General features: G+C 50.0%; 2 protein-coding genes across 5 annotated transcripts; one reads left to right on the forward strand and one right to left on the reverse strand.

The window, feature by feature from the left end:
- Positions 1–1734: 1734 nt before the first annotated feature.
- Positions 1735–10446, forward strand: RMND5B (required for meiotic nuclear division 5 homolog B). Of its 3 annotated transcripts, none has more exons than XM_036423265.2 (10): positions 1735–1846; positions 3227–3377; positions 4893–5038; positions 5167–5307; positions 6325–6425; positions 6612–6778; positions 7655–7820; positions 8897–8999; positions 9088–9242; positions 9329–9842. In XM_036423265.2, the coding sequence occupies exons 1-10, from the start codon at positions 1805–1807 to the stop codon at positions 9390–9392; spliced, it is 1236 nt and encodes a 411-aa protein (XP_036279158.1). In that variant the 5' UTR covers positions 1735–1804; the 3' UTR covers positions 9393–9842. The 3 variants fall into 3 exon arrangements, with proteins under 3 accessions (XP_036279158.1, XP_045432966.1, XP_045432965.1); XM_045577010.1 differs by lacking the exon at positions 1735–1846 and adding an exon at positions 1860–2147; XM_045577009.1 differs by lacking the exons at positions 1735–1846; positions 9329–9842 and adding an exon at positions 10313–10446 and having other exon boundaries at positions 3208–3377.
- NHP2 (NHP2 ribonucleoprotein) lies at positions 10345–15235 on the reverse strand. 2 transcript variants are annotated; one of them, XM_036423277.2, is made up of 4 exons: positions 14970–15216; positions 14823–14892; positions 11781–11886; positions 10345–10702 (listed from the first exon to the last, which is right to left on the reverse strand). In XM_036423277.2, the coding sequence occupies exons 1-4, from the start codon at positions 15127–15129 to the stop codon at positions 10577–10579; spliced, it is 462 nt and encodes a 153-aa protein (XP_036279170.1). In that variant the 5' UTR covers positions 15130–15216; the 3' UTR covers positions 10345–10576. The 2 variants fall into 2 exon arrangements, with proteins under 2 accessions (XP_036279170.1, XP_036279171.1); XM_036423278.2 differs by lacking the exon at positions 11781–11886 and having other exon boundaries at positions 14970–15235.
- Between the last annotated feature and the right edge of the window lie 2051 nt (positions 15236–17286).

A 17286-nucleotide genomic window follows, 5' to 3' on the forward strand; every position in this document is an offset into this window, starting at 1 on the left:
TAAAACTTGGTGCACACTGTCAAGTGACAAAACAGAAATGCAAGGAGAACCACATCCTGGGGAAGCAATGACAAAGGGGAAACTGCCTGAGGTGTCGGCTTGGCATTCAAAGTCCTCACAGAAGCTGGGCTTTGCTCAGACCTAGCCTAGCTGGCAGGTCCAGTCTGGCTCCTCCAGAGGAAGTGGGAAAGCCTGGGGCGCCCTGGAAAACCGGTGGGGTCCCGTCAGCTCCCAGGCGGAGGCGGCCCTGGCCTCAGCGCTTGGCCACAGGCTAGGCTCACTCAGCTCTCCGCCCCCAAGCTCGGGTGGGCCATGACCACCCAGGCTCGGTGTGCACAGACCGGATTTGGCAGGATATGGGGCTCTGGCCTGCCCCTTCTCTGCGTGTTGCAGAAGGTTTTGGAGTCATTGGAGGGTATTAGGTACCTCAGAGTATTTCTGAGCTTAAGGTGTTCCTAGTACATGGTGTTGGGGATACAGCAGTACTGAGTATCAAGTCCTGGTTCAAATGAGGCTTTTATTCTTAAGAGGAGGGGTGTTAGGGGCCGAAAGACAGAATAAACAAACACGTAAGATAATTTTAAGTCAAATGCTATTTAAAAAAAACAAAACAAAACTGGTTTGTGCAAGTGCTATACAGAAAACAAACAAGATTGTGCAAGGGTGGTTGGGGTGAAGGTTGGGAAGGAGGCCTGGAGGGTGGAAGGGGGAGGTTGCCCTGGAATGAAACTGACACGGAAAGGGAGCAGAAAGTCAGGACCAAGTCTTTTCTCTTGGGCGGTTTTTATTCCTTTATTTTAGAGAGAGGACAAAGAAACAAGGATGAAAAAGAGCCATTGATTGGCTGCTTCCTCCACGCCCCCTACTTGGGGATTGAGCCCGCAACCCAGGGGTGTGCCCTGACCAGGAATCCAACCGTGACCTCCAGGTTCATAGGTCGCCGCTCAACGACGGAGCCACCCCGGCTGGGCTGGGGCTCTTTTCTCGCTCAGGCTCTAAGGCTTGTGGGGGGGTGGGCGGTTCCTCTGCGCGGCCCCTTGCTCTGGGAGGAGTGTGAATTCAGTCCAGGCCTGGGTTTGGGGTCACCCTTCCTCTTCAGAACAGTTGTGCAACCCGGTCTCCCCACCCCACCCCACCCACTCCCTGTTCGCCCAGGCGGGACAACGGCTGGGGGGCGGCAGAGCAGGGACTGGGTACTCTCACCCCAGCAGTCTGGTCCTCTTATTGAATGCCCAATGGATAAGTACTGACTTATCCAGGTTAGGTACTGACTTAGGGACAGGGAAAAAAGTGACTTTTCTTTTATACATCATTTGATGTGTCAAAAAGAGCATCCAGGAGCCCTAGCGGGGGAGCCTGTCGGACCCTTGCGGGGGCGGGGGCAGTCTCCTTTGGGTGAGGGCGGAGTGGAACAGTCATCGGTTTAGGGCTTCAGAGCGCGAAGCGGGACGCTGGGACCGACTTGTGGCGGGAGGGCGGGCCAGGAGCTTCTTCCCCGTAGGGAAGCCGCCCCGCCCGCCCCATGCACCCCCACACCTTCCGGGCCAGAGAGCGGGTGGGTCCGACCCCTTCCTGGTCCAACTCCCAGACGCGGAGGGTCGTGGCCCAGCGGCAGCCTCGGGCACAGGCTCCGGCGTCCGCCGGGCGGAGGGGGCGCGGCTTCCCGCCTTCGCCCGCGTCTGTGGGCGAGTCCACTCCGGGCGCGCGGGAAGGTGGGCCGGGAGCACAGGCGCAGACACCCCTCCGCGAAGCTGCGAGTGGGCGAGTCCGGATCCGCGGAGCAACCGCCGCGGCTTCCGGTCCGATGACAGCAGCGCCGGAAGCCGGGGCCGGGCTGCAGCAGCAGGTGAGAGCCGGGGTGTGGAGGTGCAAGCCGAGGGCAGGCGCGGGGGGCCCGGCGGACGGCAGCTCGGCCGGGCTCCCAGGCCTCGGGCCTACCCGAACCCCCCCCTCCCCCCCGACTAAGTCTCCGTCCCGGTCCGCCCTTGGACTTGTTTGCTTCGGAGTCGTGGGCCCCGGCTGAGAACGGAAGCCCCACAGACTCCCAGGACACGCAAAGAATCGCTTCTGTCGGGGGAATCGCTCGAACTCAGACATTCCGTCCTAGTGCGACCCGGCTGGGATGAGGGCGCCAGGCAGGGCGTTAGGTCAGGGTCTTCTGGAGCATGAGCAAGAGTTTGACAGTCATTTGCGTCAAGGCATGTGAAACTCCCAGATATGAAATAGTTCCGGCATCCCCCCCAAATTCCTCTGTGCCCCTCTGTATTCCAGGGAAAATAGTGGGCCTTTATGTCCCCTCAATTTTGGTTAATGACAAAAGAAAGATGGAAACTTCAACCAGCCCTAGCGGGTTTGGCTCAGTGGGTAGAGCGTCGGCTTGCGGACTGAAGGGTCCCAGGTTCGTTTCCCAGTCAGTGCACATGTAGGGAGCGTACTGGAGGCAGCTGACTAATGATTCTCTCTTATTGATGTTTCTATTTCTCCTCCCTCTCCTTTCCTCTCTGAAATAAATAAAAATGTGTGTGTACAGAGATCTGTAAGGAAAAGAGTGATATGATAGAGTGAACAGTGTGGGGGTGGGGCAGAGGAGTACTGGGTCTAGGAGACCATAGCTGAAGGGATGAAGTTTGAGACTTGAAGGAGCCAAACATGGAAAAGATTTGGGAGAAGACTGTTCAGGCAGAGGGAACAGCCAGTGCAAAGGCCCTGAGGAAGAAATAAAGTGAATGTAGTCAAGGAAGAGAAAGAAGGCTGTGGCCCAGCTGGTGTGGCATTGACCTTTGAACCATAGGGGCTCACCTTTTCCATTCTGGTCAGGTCACTTTCCCGGATTTCAGGTTTAATCCCCAATAAGGGGCGTGCAGGAGGCAGCTGATTGCTGTTTGTCTCTCATAGATCTCTCTCTCTCTCTCTCTCTCTTTCTTCTTTCTCTCTCTGTAAAAACATTAAAAAAGGGAGAGAGAGAGAGAGGATGAGCAAGGATTGGAGAGTGAAAAGAGTTGGAAACAGAGTTTTCTCACCATGAGACAAAAAACCTCTGCCCTCACACCTGCCTGCACACTCCACTAGGCACCCTGGCTAGGGCTGACGAAGCTGTGGACAGATATGTTACACTGGGCAGTTTTGAGCATTGACATATGATATGGGTGTGGTAAGGGAATCCGGGAGCCCTCACCACTGTGTCTCCCAGGTGGGACTTGACACTGGACCCTCCTCCTGCCCCCAGGCGGAGGCCACCATGGAGCCGTGTGAGAGCGTGGAGAGAGAGGTGGACAAGGTCCTACAGAAGTTCCTGACCTACGGGCAGCACTGCGAGCAGAGCCTGGAGGAGCTGCTGCGTTACGTAGGACAGCTGCGGGCTGAGCTGGCCAGTGCAGGTGGGTGTCCATCGCCCCTCAACCCCAGAGCCCCACTCCTGCCTTTCTGTGGGCCTAGGATACCCCAAAACTACTTAGTAACAGGGTGACTTTTCCTGCTCTGTCATTCCTCATATATTTATTCCTTGGCATTCAACTATAAGGAAAAAACTTTCCCTTCTCCCATATATATATTTAGTATTAGTTCTCACTCAGAACTTCTTATTCAATGGGTTATATTACATTATTGTTATACATTTTGATGCTCAAATTGTGTTAGATTTGCCCAGAGGTATTCCCTAGTTTCTATGTCCTTTTCTTTAAAAAAAATTGAGTTGATTCACATAAAAAAACCCCACAATAACACAACCCTTTAAAGCAGTGGTTCTCAACCTTTCTAATGCCGCGACCCTTTAATACAGTTCCTCATGTTGTGGTGATCCCCAACCATAACATTATTTTCATTGCTACTTCATAACTGTAATTTTGCCACTGTTATGAATCGTAATGTAAATATGTGTTTTCCGATGGTCTTAGGCGACCCTGCTAGCGGTTCTCAACCTGTGCCAAATCACCCATAGTAAGTGCCAAATCATCTTCAGTTCTTAGCAACCTACAACTGGTGCTATTTCCCCCATTTTATAGATGAGGAAATGAAGGCAAATGAAGTCATGCAGTTTATTTTTTTATTTTTATTTATTTATTTTTTAATGTATTTTATTGATTTTGTACAGAGAGGAAGGGAGAGAGATAGAGAGTTAGAAACATCGATGGTGAGAGAGAGTCATCGATCAGCTGCCTCTTGCACACCCCCTGCTGGGGATGTGCCCACAACCAAGGTACATGCCCTTGACCGGAATCGAACCCAGGACCTGTCAGTCCCCAAGCCGACGCTCTATCCATTGAGCCAAACCGGTTTCGGCTGAAGTCATGCAGTTTAAAATTGACAGGACCTGAAACAAAAGCTGAATCTTTTTTCTTTTTTTTTTTATAATATATTTTATTGATTTTTTTTTTTTACAGAAAGGAAGAGAGAGGGATAGAGAGTTAGAAACATCAACGAGCGAGAATCATTTATCAGCTGCCTCTTGCACACCCCCTGCTGGGAATGTGCCCGCAACCAAGGTACATGCCCTTGACCTGAATCAAACCTGGGACCCTTCAGTCCGCAGGTTGACGCTCTATCCACTGAGCCAAACCGGTTTCGGTTCAAATATATTTTATTGGTTTCAGAGAGGAAGGGAAAGGGAGAGGCTGGAGAGAGCTAAAGATGAGAGAGAATTATTGATTAGCTGCCTCCTGCATGCCCCCTATTGGGGATTGAGCCTATAACCCAGGCACGTGCCCTTGACCAGAATAAAACCCGGGACCCTTTCATTACGCAGGCTGAGGCTCTTATCCACTGAGCCAAACCAGCTAGAGCAAGAAGCTGAGACACTCTGGAGTTCAGGGCTGCCTCCTGGGCCTCTGTGGGGAGAGGAAGCAGGGACAAGTTCTGTTCCTGTGTCCTGACTCACTGCTAGTGTTTCTCTGCAGCTCTCCAGGGAACCCCTCTCTCAGCCACCCTCTCCTTGGTGATGTCCCAGTGTTGCCGGAAGATCAAAGACACCGTGCAGAAACTGGCTTCGGACCACAAGGACATTCACAGCAGTGTCTCCCGAGTGGGCAAAGCCATTGACAGGGTGAGCATGTGGGCACCTGGAGCGGGGACAGGGATACCTGGAGTTGGTATGTCCCAGGGCTTATCAGGAAAGCAAGTGTGAGGAATGCGAGTGTCGAGTCACAGGGCCCTATCTCTTGTCCTTGTCAGAACTTTGACTCTGAGGTGTGCGGTGTAGTCTCCGATGCAGTGTGGGACTCCCGGGAGAAGCAGCAGCAGACCCTGCAGATGGCCATCGTGGAGCACCTGTACCAGCAGGGCATGCTCAGCGTGGCTGAGGAGCTGTGCCAGGTAATGGCTCGGTGGGGAAGGTGCTGGGACCTGTCTATTCTGTTTTCTACTCAATCATTTAAAAAATATATATATATATTTTATTGATTTTTTACAGAGAGGAAGAGAGAGGGATAGAGAGTTAGAAACATCAATGAGAGATAGAGAGTTAGAAACATCGATGAGAGAGAATCATTGACCAGCTGCTTCTAGCACACCCCCTACTGGGGATGTGGCCACAACCAAGGTACATGCCCTTGCCCGGAATCGAACCCGGAACCTTTCAGTCCGCAGGAACTTTCTATCCACTGAACCAAATCTGTTTCAGCTCAATCATTTTTTATAATACATTCCTGTTATTATTGAAATAAATTTATATTAGAAAGGAAATCAGTGTCCTGCCATAAATAGAAGGGAGCTCGGTGAGCCCTGGCCAGGTAGCTTAGTTGGTTAGAGAGCGTTTTCCCAATATACCAAGGTTGCAGGTTTGACCCCTGGTCAGGGCACATATAACAATCAACCAATGAATGCATAAATAAGTGGAACAACAAATTGATGTCTCTCTCCCTCCGTCTCTCTAAAAATCAATCAATTAATTAAAAAAAAATAGATACAGTGAAAAGCGAAATCATTAATTTCTAAGTAGGGTTAGTTGCCAGGCAGGGTTCTGAGTCAAGGGGGTCTAGTAAAGTGGTTAGTTTCTTAAAATGACAGAGTAGCACTGTCAGGTGTTAAAGCACACTGGCAGTAAAAGTAAAGTATCCTTTCTCTTAAAATCATTAAGAGGATTGAAAAGGAATAATTTCTCACCATGCTACTCATACAGGGACTGGGGGGACTGTCTCCATCACCTGGGTGAGGTTATAGTCTCCCCAAAACCGAATTGAAAATAAGAGGGGCCAAGTGGTTGGCAGGACTTCACAGCTCCTTCACAGCTCCTCATGCAAGGTCTCCTGCCTGTCTTAGACAGATGAGGTTTTATTAGAGCAGAATTTTGGAAACAGTGTTCTCCAATGATGGATCATGCTCTCCCCACAGGAATCTACACTGAACGTGGACTTGGATTTCAAGCAGCCTTTCCTGGAGTTGAATCGAATACTGGAAGCTCTGCACAAACATGACCTGGGACCGGCATTGGAGTAAGTGGGCCTTGGGTGGGACAGCAGGGGGCAGGGCTTGTCTGTGGTCTTCACCTCTTGACATATCTCCAGCTCTGTCTTGTGGCCTCACATAGGCTTTTGGATCCCACCCCTCTGTCCCAGCTCCCTCGGGACTCCTTTTTTCATCCCACCAGCTCCATACCCAACCGGCCCCTTTCTTTCCAGATGGGCCATCTCCCACAGGCAGCGTCTGCTTGAGCTTAACAGCTCGCTGGAGTTCAAGCTGCACCGACTGTACTTTATCCACCTCCTGGCTGGTGGCCCTGACAAGCAGCTGGAGGCCCTCAGCTATGCCAGGCACTTCCAGCCCTTTGCTCGGCTGCACCAGCGGGGTAAGTGCCCAGGGTAGTAGATGCTGCTGGGCTCTGGCAGATGTCAGCATTTAACCAGGGTCTGCTCTACCCTGAGAACTCTGACCCCTCCTTCACTGTCTCCAAGGTGAACTCCAAACCCAAGGCTCTTCCTCACTGTCTCTGTCACACCCTTCTAGCTTCATCTCAGAACCGCCTCCGGTCCCCAACACCAGCTTTTGCGATACCCACACACACATCATACTGGGTTTATGTATGCCACGTCACGCCTGCCCTCATGCTGCTGTGCCTCAGCACCTCCTCTGCAGGTCCCTGCCTGAGCCCTCTTCCTTCACATGTGGATTTCTCAACCTCAACCATAGGCATTTATTTTACCTTCCAGATGTTCCCCATCAGTAACCACCATACAGCTAGTATTGTTTCTTTAGCTCCCTTCATATTTACTACTTCACATTTTACTGAAAGATAAACATGAAAACCAATCAGTGTTATTAAATTTTAGCTAGATGCCTCTTGAAAGGTTTTTTTAGAAAGAGGTATTAGCTAGTGTTCTAAAATAGATGTCCGTGCCACCTCAAGATTTGAGGTTCGTTCCCTGATGCAGTTGAAGGATGAGAAGAAAACCAGGACTCCTCCTTCCTGATGCACAGGGTGATTGATGCCTGTCCTACTCCCACATAAATAGTCCATTGGGTTTTAGGGAAAACCACTTTTACCTGAAGACATTTCAGTCCCTGCCTGGCCAGGCTGGGCACCTCAGAGCCTTGGTGTTCAGCTTGCTCCCCATCCTGCTTCCACAGCCACACTGTCCCTGGGGCTGGGCACCCAGCCCTGAGGAGCGGCTGCCTCCTGTGCCCTGGTCCTGCACGAGCTGAGCTGCGCCTGGTTGCCTTGCAGAGATCCAGGTGATGATGGGCAGCCTGGTATACCTGCGACTGGGCTTGGAGAAGTCGCCCTACTGCCACCTCCTGGACACCAGCCACTGGGCTGAGATCTGTGAGACCTTTACCCGAGATGCTTGTTCCCTGCTGGGGCTTTCTGTGGAGTCACCCCTCAGTGTCAGGTAAGCCAGCCCTGTGGACAGGGCAGCATGACTGGTTGGATTTCTAGGGAAACAATTTGCCGAGGCTGGGTCATGTGCCAGGGACAGACCTAAACTGGCTCTCTAAGTCCATCTTCCAGATAGAAACTACTTGTGTCCACAGTTGGAGAAACTGAGATTAGGAAGAGTTATGGTCCAAGGACACCATGAGGTTAGTAGCAGGGTCAAGGTTCCTATTTTGTAAGGCCTCTTGAATGAGGTCCCCATTTTGCCTGCACCTCACTGCTGGATATCACAAGACTTTTCACACTGGCCTTCTCTCAGCCTCATCTGTCAAATACCACTTCCTCTCTAGTAGGTCTTAGTAACAGAGTTACAGGTTTTGAGAGTTTTCACTCGAAGGCTCCTGTACAATAATGCTCTTCCCATAACTCCTCAGTGATCTAGGATTAGAGGTACTCACTTTACAGAGAAAACAGAGGCTCCAGACATGAATTAACTTAAAGGGCACATGGACCTGACCCAGAGCCACTCACTACACCATAGTGGATAGTGTCATGGTGCCCTTACTTGACTGTGGAATCTCATGCTCCACTGTGTGGTAGACTCTGATTATAGGACAGTATTTCCCAGCAGGAGCACCACCTACTGCTCACACAGCACAACAGCCCTCTATACCATAGTCATTTAGCACCCAAGGCTCCAGCCGGTTCGCTCCTATGCCCACCCAGACATGGTGAGGTCTAAATCTGTCCCGTTTCCAAGTGCCCCAGTTGATAACCAGTTATAGGGGTGCATTATGACAGCAGAGTGATCAGTCCTCATCACACCAAGGACTTTTCAGTGGTATGCATGAGCAGATAACTGCCCCTGAATCTTTTGTCTCTCTTGTATGTTCTGAAGTTTGAGGGTGCATTAGAATGACACATAATTACATATGTGGCACTTTGCAAGCAACCTGATTCTCAAGGACTGATTTAACCACATGCCAAGTTAGAACCCTGACCCGAGTCCAGTGCTGATGGCAAGTGTGCAGATCCTTTATGTCTGCTGGGGTCTTGGTCTGGCCACGCTAGCCCTTGCTCTTTGTTCTGCAGCTTTGCCTCTGGCTGTGTGGCACTGCCCGTGCTGATGAACATCAAAGCTGTGATTGAGCAGAGACAGTGCACAGGGGTCTGGAGTCACAAGGATGAGTTACCGGTGAGCCTGGCTGAGGGAGGTGTGGGAAGAAGGTACTGGGGATAGCCACGGCAGGAAGTGGGACTCATCCCTTGGCTGGCCTCCCCAGATTGAGATTGAACTAGGCATGAAGTGCTGGTATCACTCAGTGTTCGCCTGCCCCATCCTTCGCCAACAAACATCAGATTCCAACCCTCCCATCAAGCTCATTTGTGGCCACGTTATCTCCCGAGATGCACTCAACAAGCTCATTAATGGAGGAAAGTAAGTTCCCTGTGCTCTGCTCCTGCTTGGCTTAGATCTCCTGCTAGTCAACCTCTCAGTCATTCTTGGTTCTCCCCCCTTTGCAGGTTGAAGTGTCCCTACTGTCCCATGGAGCAGAACCCAGCAGATGGGAAACGCATCATATTCTGACCCCTGTCTGGAAGGAACTTTATTTAAAGAGATTTTTCACCCACGAGACTTGCTGTCTCATTGGAGTGGATTGGGTTCATTTCAGAATTGCCTGAGTGCCACAGCAGGGGCCAAGGAGGGAGATGAACCAACCTGCACTGGGCAGCTGGCGCCTTGACTGTACGGGCAGGGAGAGGCTGGCCTCTGTATTCCTGCTGTCTCCGTTTATGTTTGCCACTGACTTAGTAGCAATGGACAGAGGAGCACAGGACTTGGATGGCGGCAGCAACTGTCTTTCATCTCTGCCCTCAGCCAGGTCTTACTACCATACCAACACCATACCCACTGCTCCCACTGTACAGCCTTACAACTGACTGTATCCATCATCCACCAGTAAATACTCTGGGACAGAACTGAATGCCATTTTTTTTTTATAACTTTGAACAAATATATTCACAGGCCTTCTCCTTCCTTTGCTGCAATTATGTCCACTGCACACAGGTACTGCTGTGGCCTGGCTGCTGCTGCTGTTGGTGGGATCATGCCAGCCATGTGAAAGCTCGGGAGTGAGCAGCAAAGTTTGTTCTCAGCTTGAGTCCAGCACCAGCCCTGGCAGCCAGGCATTAGCAATGAACACTCTTAAAGTCCTGGGGTCCTCTGGTGAGAAAGGCTGCTTCACTCTTTCCTGCCCACTAACTCCTTGGCTCCACTAGCAGCTGCTGCTTTAAAAAACACCCACAGAACCCTGGCTGGTGTGGCTCAGTTGGTTGACCTTCGTCCCATGCACCGAAAGGTCCCTGCACAGGTTCAAGTCCTGGTCAGGGCATACCCAGATTGTGGATTTGATTCCCAGTTGGGATGTGTACAGGAAGCTACTGATCAATGTTTCTCTTTCTCTCTCCCTCTTCCTCTCTCTAAAATCAATAAAAACATATTTAAAGAGAAGAAAAATAAAAAAACAGCCACAGATTCATCACATTTTAGTCTTAGCATTTACTTCCTTCACACCTCATTCTTAAAACAGTGCCAAGAAACTCAACAGGAAACAACACTGATGGAGAAGATGCTGTTGGAGCTGCCTGGGAAAAATACGTGCCTCAGAAGACTAGGAGATGCTGTGAGTGTGAGCAGCAGAGGGCAGCCAGCTGGCTCCCTGCCAGCCCAACAGCTTCTGGAACAGGTGCCCAGGTTGCTGCCCAAGTCCTTCACACGGGAGGGGGCAGGGCTTGCACCTCCTCCAGGCATTCATCATAGGTCTCCTGGTACTCCTCGTGGGGCTTGACCATTATCACGCAGGTGGGGCGTTTGGAGCCTGCAGCTGCACCCAGGTCCTGTTTGGAAAAAAGGCCACACAACCTGTATGCCAAAGAGTCACAAACTTATGACCCACAGGCCTAATTGCTATTCTGTCAGCAGCATATTTTAAAACAGTTAAAATTGCTTCCCATCATTTAAACTCGGCAAACTTTCAAATAGTCTAGCAACACTGGGCCTACATTCCCACATGGCAACTGTGAAAGGGCTCCAGCCCAGCAGGGGCTGTCCCCTTAGGCAGTTTCCTGCCATCCCCCACTCCCTGTGCCCCAGACCTGGCTCCTGCTATGTGAGGATAAGACACGCCTTCCATTCTTTTTAAAAAATATATTTTATTGAGCCGGGACCGGTGTGGCTCAGTGGATAAAGCGTTGGCCTGTGGACTGAAGGGTCCCGGGTTCGATTCTGGTCAAGGGCATGTAACTGGGTTGCGGGTACATCCCCAGTGGGGGGTGTGCAGGAGGCGGCTGATGGATGTTTCTCTCTCATCAGTGTTTCTGACTTTCTATCTCCCTTCCTCTCTGTAAAGAAAAATAAAAAAAAATATATATTTAAAAATATATACATATATATATATATATTTTATTGACTTTTTACAGAGAGGAAGGGAGAGGGATAGAGAGAAACATTGATGAGAGAGTAACATCGATCAGCTGCCTCCCGTACCCTCCCCCCGCACTGGGGATGTGCCCACAACCCTTGACCGGGATTGAACCCAGGAACCTTTAGTCCGCAGGCCGACGCCCTATCCACTGAGCCAAACTGGTTTCAGCTAAAACACCCCTTCTAAAGCACTGCACCCACCTAACAAGACTAACATGGGTGCAGCATGTTGTTTACAGAGCATGTCCACTTACTGTATACTGATTCATTCTTATAGGCCACAGAGGAGGGGATTCCCATTTTACAAGGAAATATAAGTGCTGAGAGATAACTTACCAGCAGTCCCGTACTTAGGAAACAGCTGAATTAAGAATCCACTCAGTCCCATCTTAACTCCAAAGTTCACTCTTTCCACTACGGACTGCTGCTGAGACCCCATCCCAGACCCTCTCCTCTAGTGCTGACCAAGAGCAGAGCTGAGGGTGCGCCTACCGTCTTAGAAGGGATATAGACATAGGGCAAATTCCGGTCCTCACACATAACTGGGAGATGGCAGTATACCTCAATGGGCAACGTGTCTCCTGCCAAAATCATGATCCTGAAATGACAGAAACAGTAATTTCTAGCTTATTTAGTATTCCCTCTTTAAAAAAAACAAAAAAACAAATATATTTTATTTTTTTATTTTTTATTTTTTTTACAGAAAGGAAGGGAGAAGGATAGAGAGTTAGAAACACTGATGAGAGAGAAACATTAATCAGCTGCCTCCGGCACACCTCCTACTGGGGATGTGCCTGCAACCAAGATACATGTTCTTGACCAGAATCAAACCTGGGACCCTTTAGTCTGCAGGCTGATGCTCTATCCACTGAGCCAAACCAGCCAAGGCTGTTCATTCCCTCTTTTAATTGAAGTCCACCTCTGGACTGGGACAGAGATAAGATGGCTCCTGCCCTGAAGGAGTTTTTAATGTAGGTCATCCAACCTCTGAAAGGGTGCAAATCTGTGACTGGTGACTGTGTTCCTCTAGGGAGGCGATCTCTATTTCTTGGCAACAAATGGCACCAAGTGTGGCAAGTGGTATCATACTGGAACAGATAAAGGACAGGAGAGACCACAAGGAGTAAGAGCACAACTCTCTTTGGAGTTAAAGGAGTCAGGAGGCCACACTTGAACAAGAAGCTGAATGATGACTGTCAGGAAGCCCATGGAGGAGCAGGGGGCAGAAAACTTTTAAAGAGGAGAATCAAAATGGAACCAGATATACAGAGGCAGGGGGATGGCAGCCTGGGATGGCTTTGGAATCCAGAATGGGGATGGGCAGACAAGGCTAGGAAGATTGGCAAGGGCCAGACCTAAGGACCTTGCATGCCAGACTAAGCATGGGCCTCGAATGACAAGGAACCAATAAAAGCTTGCCAGAGAGCCAAAACCGGTTTGGCTCAATGGATAGTTGGCCTGCGGACTGAGAGGTCCCGGGTTTGATTCCCGTCAAGGGCATGTACCTTGGTTGTGGGCACATCCCCAGTAGGGGGTGTGCAAGGGGCAGCTGATTGGTGATTCTCTCTCATCGATGTTTCTAACTCTCTATCCCTCTCTCTCCCTTTCTGTAAAAATCAATAAAATATATTAAAAAAAAAAAAAAAGCTTGCCAGAGAATCCTCAGCTGGGGCTCCTAGCTGGCAAAGTGACTGGTAAGCCGGTCAGGAGCCCAGAAAACATGGAAGAGTCTGTGAGACGCAAACAGCTGGAAAGAATTGTTGATTTAAAGTACTGGGTCCATATTCCTAGTTTTCTTTTTGCCCTTTGGACTCTCCTCTGTAGGCTCCTTTTCTTTGAATAGCTTTTTTATTTTTATTTTTATTGATTTCAGAGAGTGAGGGAGAGGGAGAGGGAGAGAGAGAGAGAAAGATCAATGATGAGAATCATTGATCGGCTGCCTCCTACACATCCCCTACTGGGGATCGAACCTACAATTCAGGCATGTACCCTGACCAGAATTGAACCATGATCTCCTGGTTCATAGGTTAACACTCAACCACTAAGCCACACCAGCCAAGCTGAACAGCTTTTAAATGCTGATGCTCCATCCTAGCTGGTTTGGCTCAGTGGATAGAGCGTCAGCCTGTAGACTGAAGGAAACTGGATTCGATTTTGGTCAAGGGCACATGCTGAGGTTGTGGGCTTGATCCCTAGTAGAGGGTGTGCAGGAAGCAACCAATCATTGATTCTCCCTCATCATTGATGTTTCTATCTCTCTCCCTCTCCCTTCCTCTCTGAAATAAATAAAAAATAAATGCTGGTGCTCCTCACAGCCTGGTCCTTGGCTGCCCTCTCAGTACCTTCTTGCTGACTCCATCCATGGTCATGGCATCAAGTTCCATCTACTAGTATGTCCTGACAACTCTCAAATTTATTCTCTCCAGCTGCCCTCTCTCTTTCAAGTTTGTAGCCCATATGGCCATCTCTATGCTGGGGAGAGGGGTCACGAGTCTAAAAAATTCCTCAAAAACTTGTCTAAAATCAAACTCATGATCTTCTCACACAAACCCAGCCCCTCTCCCACAGTTCACTAGCTCACTGTGGACCCTTCAAATGGAACCCACACCCCCTCACTCCATGTCCAAAAGTCCTCTCAGATATAAGCACTATAATTCCCTCAATCTCCAACCTAATCAAAATCACCTTCACCTCTTCTAGCTACAGTACCCTATTTCAGTGTCCCCATCTACTCTTGAGCCTGATCCTATTCAAAGTTGATGCTCCCTGGCTTTAATCCTCAATGCCCTCCCAAAGCTCTGGAGTATAAAAACTAAACTTACCATGGTGTACAAAGCTCCATGAGAAGGGAGCACTTCTACCCACCACTACCCACTCCTGCCCTGAGACCTTTCTTCTCGCAAAGCCCCTCTCCTCCAAACCAATTCCTGTATCTTCAGATCTCAGCTACCCTCACCTAAGTCAAACTCCCCATTGAGCATCAAATCTCCCCAGCAATTTATCTCTTGAGAAACTACAAGGCACAAGACACTCCTGGGGATAAAGTGGGGTATGTCTTTACCCTATTCCCATAGAGCTTACATGGACTAAAAATGCAAATGAGTTGCAGACTGTGATGATAAATGCCAGGAAAGAAAGATGTAGGGTCTTTGATGAAGTCTCTCACTGCATCCTATACTTTTCTTTCATAGATATCACAACTTTTAATTTTGAATGTGACTATATGATTAAAGGAATTGTCTCCCCATAGTACAGTGCCTAAAAAGAGCAGACACTAAAATAGTCGCTGAATGAAAGAAGGTGGGGTCTACCCTAACACATTTAGTTTATTAGATTTGCGTCCCCTGGATCATTTTCCCGTGCTGTCCCTTAGCGATAAGGTAAGTGAAGTGAGTGAGTGATTGTTGAAGGGAATTTACTGACTGCTTGATTGTCTTCTAATAGAATCAGAGTACTTTTACCCAACACCTACTAAATAGTAAGGATACCTTCATTACCGTTTAAAATGCAAAATCCAGCAGGAGGGGTTCTTACCCTTTCTCGCCTTTGTTGACAAACTTCTGAACCTCCTTCACTCCGCGCCAAATCTGCTTCTGTTTCACGGCTGCAATGATATAAGTCAGTTGCGGGGAGGGGAGCGGGCCCTCGTCCAGCAACCCGCACCCTTACCGCCCACCGCACCTTTCTTGATGCATTTGTAGAGTTTCCGAGTGAGGCGGCGAGAAGCCAGGGGCTGTGCGATGGGGTTCAGATTCACCAGCAGCTCCTGGTAAGTGCGCTCCCCGGAGCAAGCCTCCGCCTGAGCTTCCCGCCCCTCGGGATCTCCCTTTATTTTGGTCATCTCAGCTGCAGCGGTTTCCCCAGTAGAAGATTCCCCAGTAGAAGATCCACGCGGCCCGCGCACAGGAATCACTTCCGGATCACAGGTCTGGTGAAATCCACAAAATATCACAGCCAATTAGGAAAAGAGGTCCCGGACTCAGACCAATCGTTGAAGCTCAGCCCCTTGGGGGCGGAGCCTAGGTAGAAGGGGCGGGGCCATCCCTGTGGTCAGAGACCACGCGGAGCGGATTAGGGGCGTGGTTCGGGCGGAGCACCGCGATCCTTGAGGGAACTGAGGCTCGGAGCGGAAGCCCGGATGGAGGCGGGGCCCCGATGGAGGCGGGGACGCAGGGGCGGGACTTGGGAATCCGCTTGGGCTGGTGGGAGTTCGGCGTCACGCGTTCTCCCCGGGAGCTCGAGCAAGTCTGAGAAGGGGACGTGCTGGTTGCAAAAGCTTCCGAGTCTGTGACTCGGAAGCTAGAATGCGAAGTCAGGCCATTGCGGTTCCAAATCGCCTCAGAATCTGCCCCCTCAGGCGGACAGTGCGCAGCCGGGCAGGGCCCCGGTCCTGAGCTGGTCCTGGGTGTTGTGTCCCCGGTGCCAAGGTGCAGGTAAAGCCTGACGCCGCTAACGGCTTTCTTCGCTCCCGCACCGGGTCTAACGCTCTCTCCTGGCAAGCGATGGGTGCCCCACTCGCCCGTGGCCCGCTCCTTCTTCCCGCGGGGATCTGCTCAGATGTTACCCACGGGAGGGGGTCCCTGATGACCAGCTTATCTAAAATCACAGACCTCTCCCCGCCGCCGCTCCCTAACCCTTATTCCTTGTAGTTCCCGCTGCGGCCTGGTATCACGCGCAGAGAACCCCGCGGGGACGGCAGAGTGAGGAGGAAACCTGCGTGGACACGGGGGTACCGCGCTCCAGGGTGTGGGGGGGACACCCCTGAGTCGGCCTCCAGTTTGCAATTATTATATAGGATTGATGGACAGTGACACTAGGGAGGTCAGCAGGCCTAGACTGGTGGGGGGATCTTTTTTATTTTATATTTTATATAGAGAGGAAAGGAGAGAGAGAAAGTTAGAAACATCGATGAGAAAGAAGCATTGATCAGTTGCCTCCTTCACACCCCTTCCTCCTCCCACTGGGGGTGTGCCCTGGTCTGGAATCCAACCCGGGACAATTCAGTCTGCGGGATGACGTTCTATCCACTGAGCCAAACCGGTCTCGGCTGGGGTGGATCTTAATATCTTCAACTTCCCCCCCCCCCCCCACTGTGTCTTAGAACACTGCCCGGAAATTAATTAGATAATCGCTACAAATTTGTTGCCTTTGATTATGGGATGGACGGCCTGCCTTTTTTGTGGTGGTAGAACAGGCCTGTATGTGGGACTTCAGAAGTCTGCAGGTGGCGTGGAACACAGTTAAGCCAACTTAAAAATTGACCTTTTGAAATCTGACTTTTTGCAACAGCATTGTTGGGCTGGAAATTATTATGCTAAGTAAAATTAGCCAGTCAGAGAAAGACAAATACCATGTGATCTCACTTATATGTGGAATCTGATGAACAAAATAAACTGAAGAACAAAATAGAAACAGAGGCATGGCTATATGGAACAGATTGACAGCTGTCAGAGGGGAAGGGGTTGGGGGACTGGATGAAAGAGAGTGAATGGATTAGCCAAAGAACATAGCCCATGAGCACAGACAGTGCGATGACAGCTAAAGGGAAGGGGGATGAGGGTAGGTGGAGGTGGGTAGAAATGGGGTTGGAAAGAGGCTTTGCATGGGTGACAAACACATAATGCAGTGAGCAGATGAGGTTTCATTGAATTGTACACTTGAAACCTGTAAGGTTTTGCAAACCAATCTTAATAAGTTCAGAAAAAAGACAAAAACAAAAAAATTGACATTTTAACTCTGTAACCAGTCATTAAGTTGAAAAATCAATTTTTAAATTTAGTATTTTAAGACCCCCAACTAATTTCATAAATATATCAATTGAAAAATGAAAATATGTTATATAAGCAATTTGAGCCCTAGCTGGTTTGCTCAATGGATAGAGCGTCGGCCTGGAGACTGAAGGGTCCCAGGTTCGATTCTGGCCAAGGGCACATGCCTGGGTTGCGGTCTTGATCCCCAATAGGGGGCGTGCAGGAGGCAGCTGATCAATGATTCTCAT

Source organism: Pipistrellus kuhlii, unplaced genomic scaffold (genome assembly GCF_014108245.1).
Source record: "Pipistrellus kuhlii isolate mPipKuh1 unplaced genomic scaffold, mPipKuh1.p scaffold_m20_p_8, whole genome shotgun sequence".
NCBI classification, from domain to species: domain Eukaryota; kingdom Metazoa; phylum Chordata; class Mammalia; order Chiroptera; family Vespertilionidae; genus Pipistrellus; species Pipistrellus kuhlii.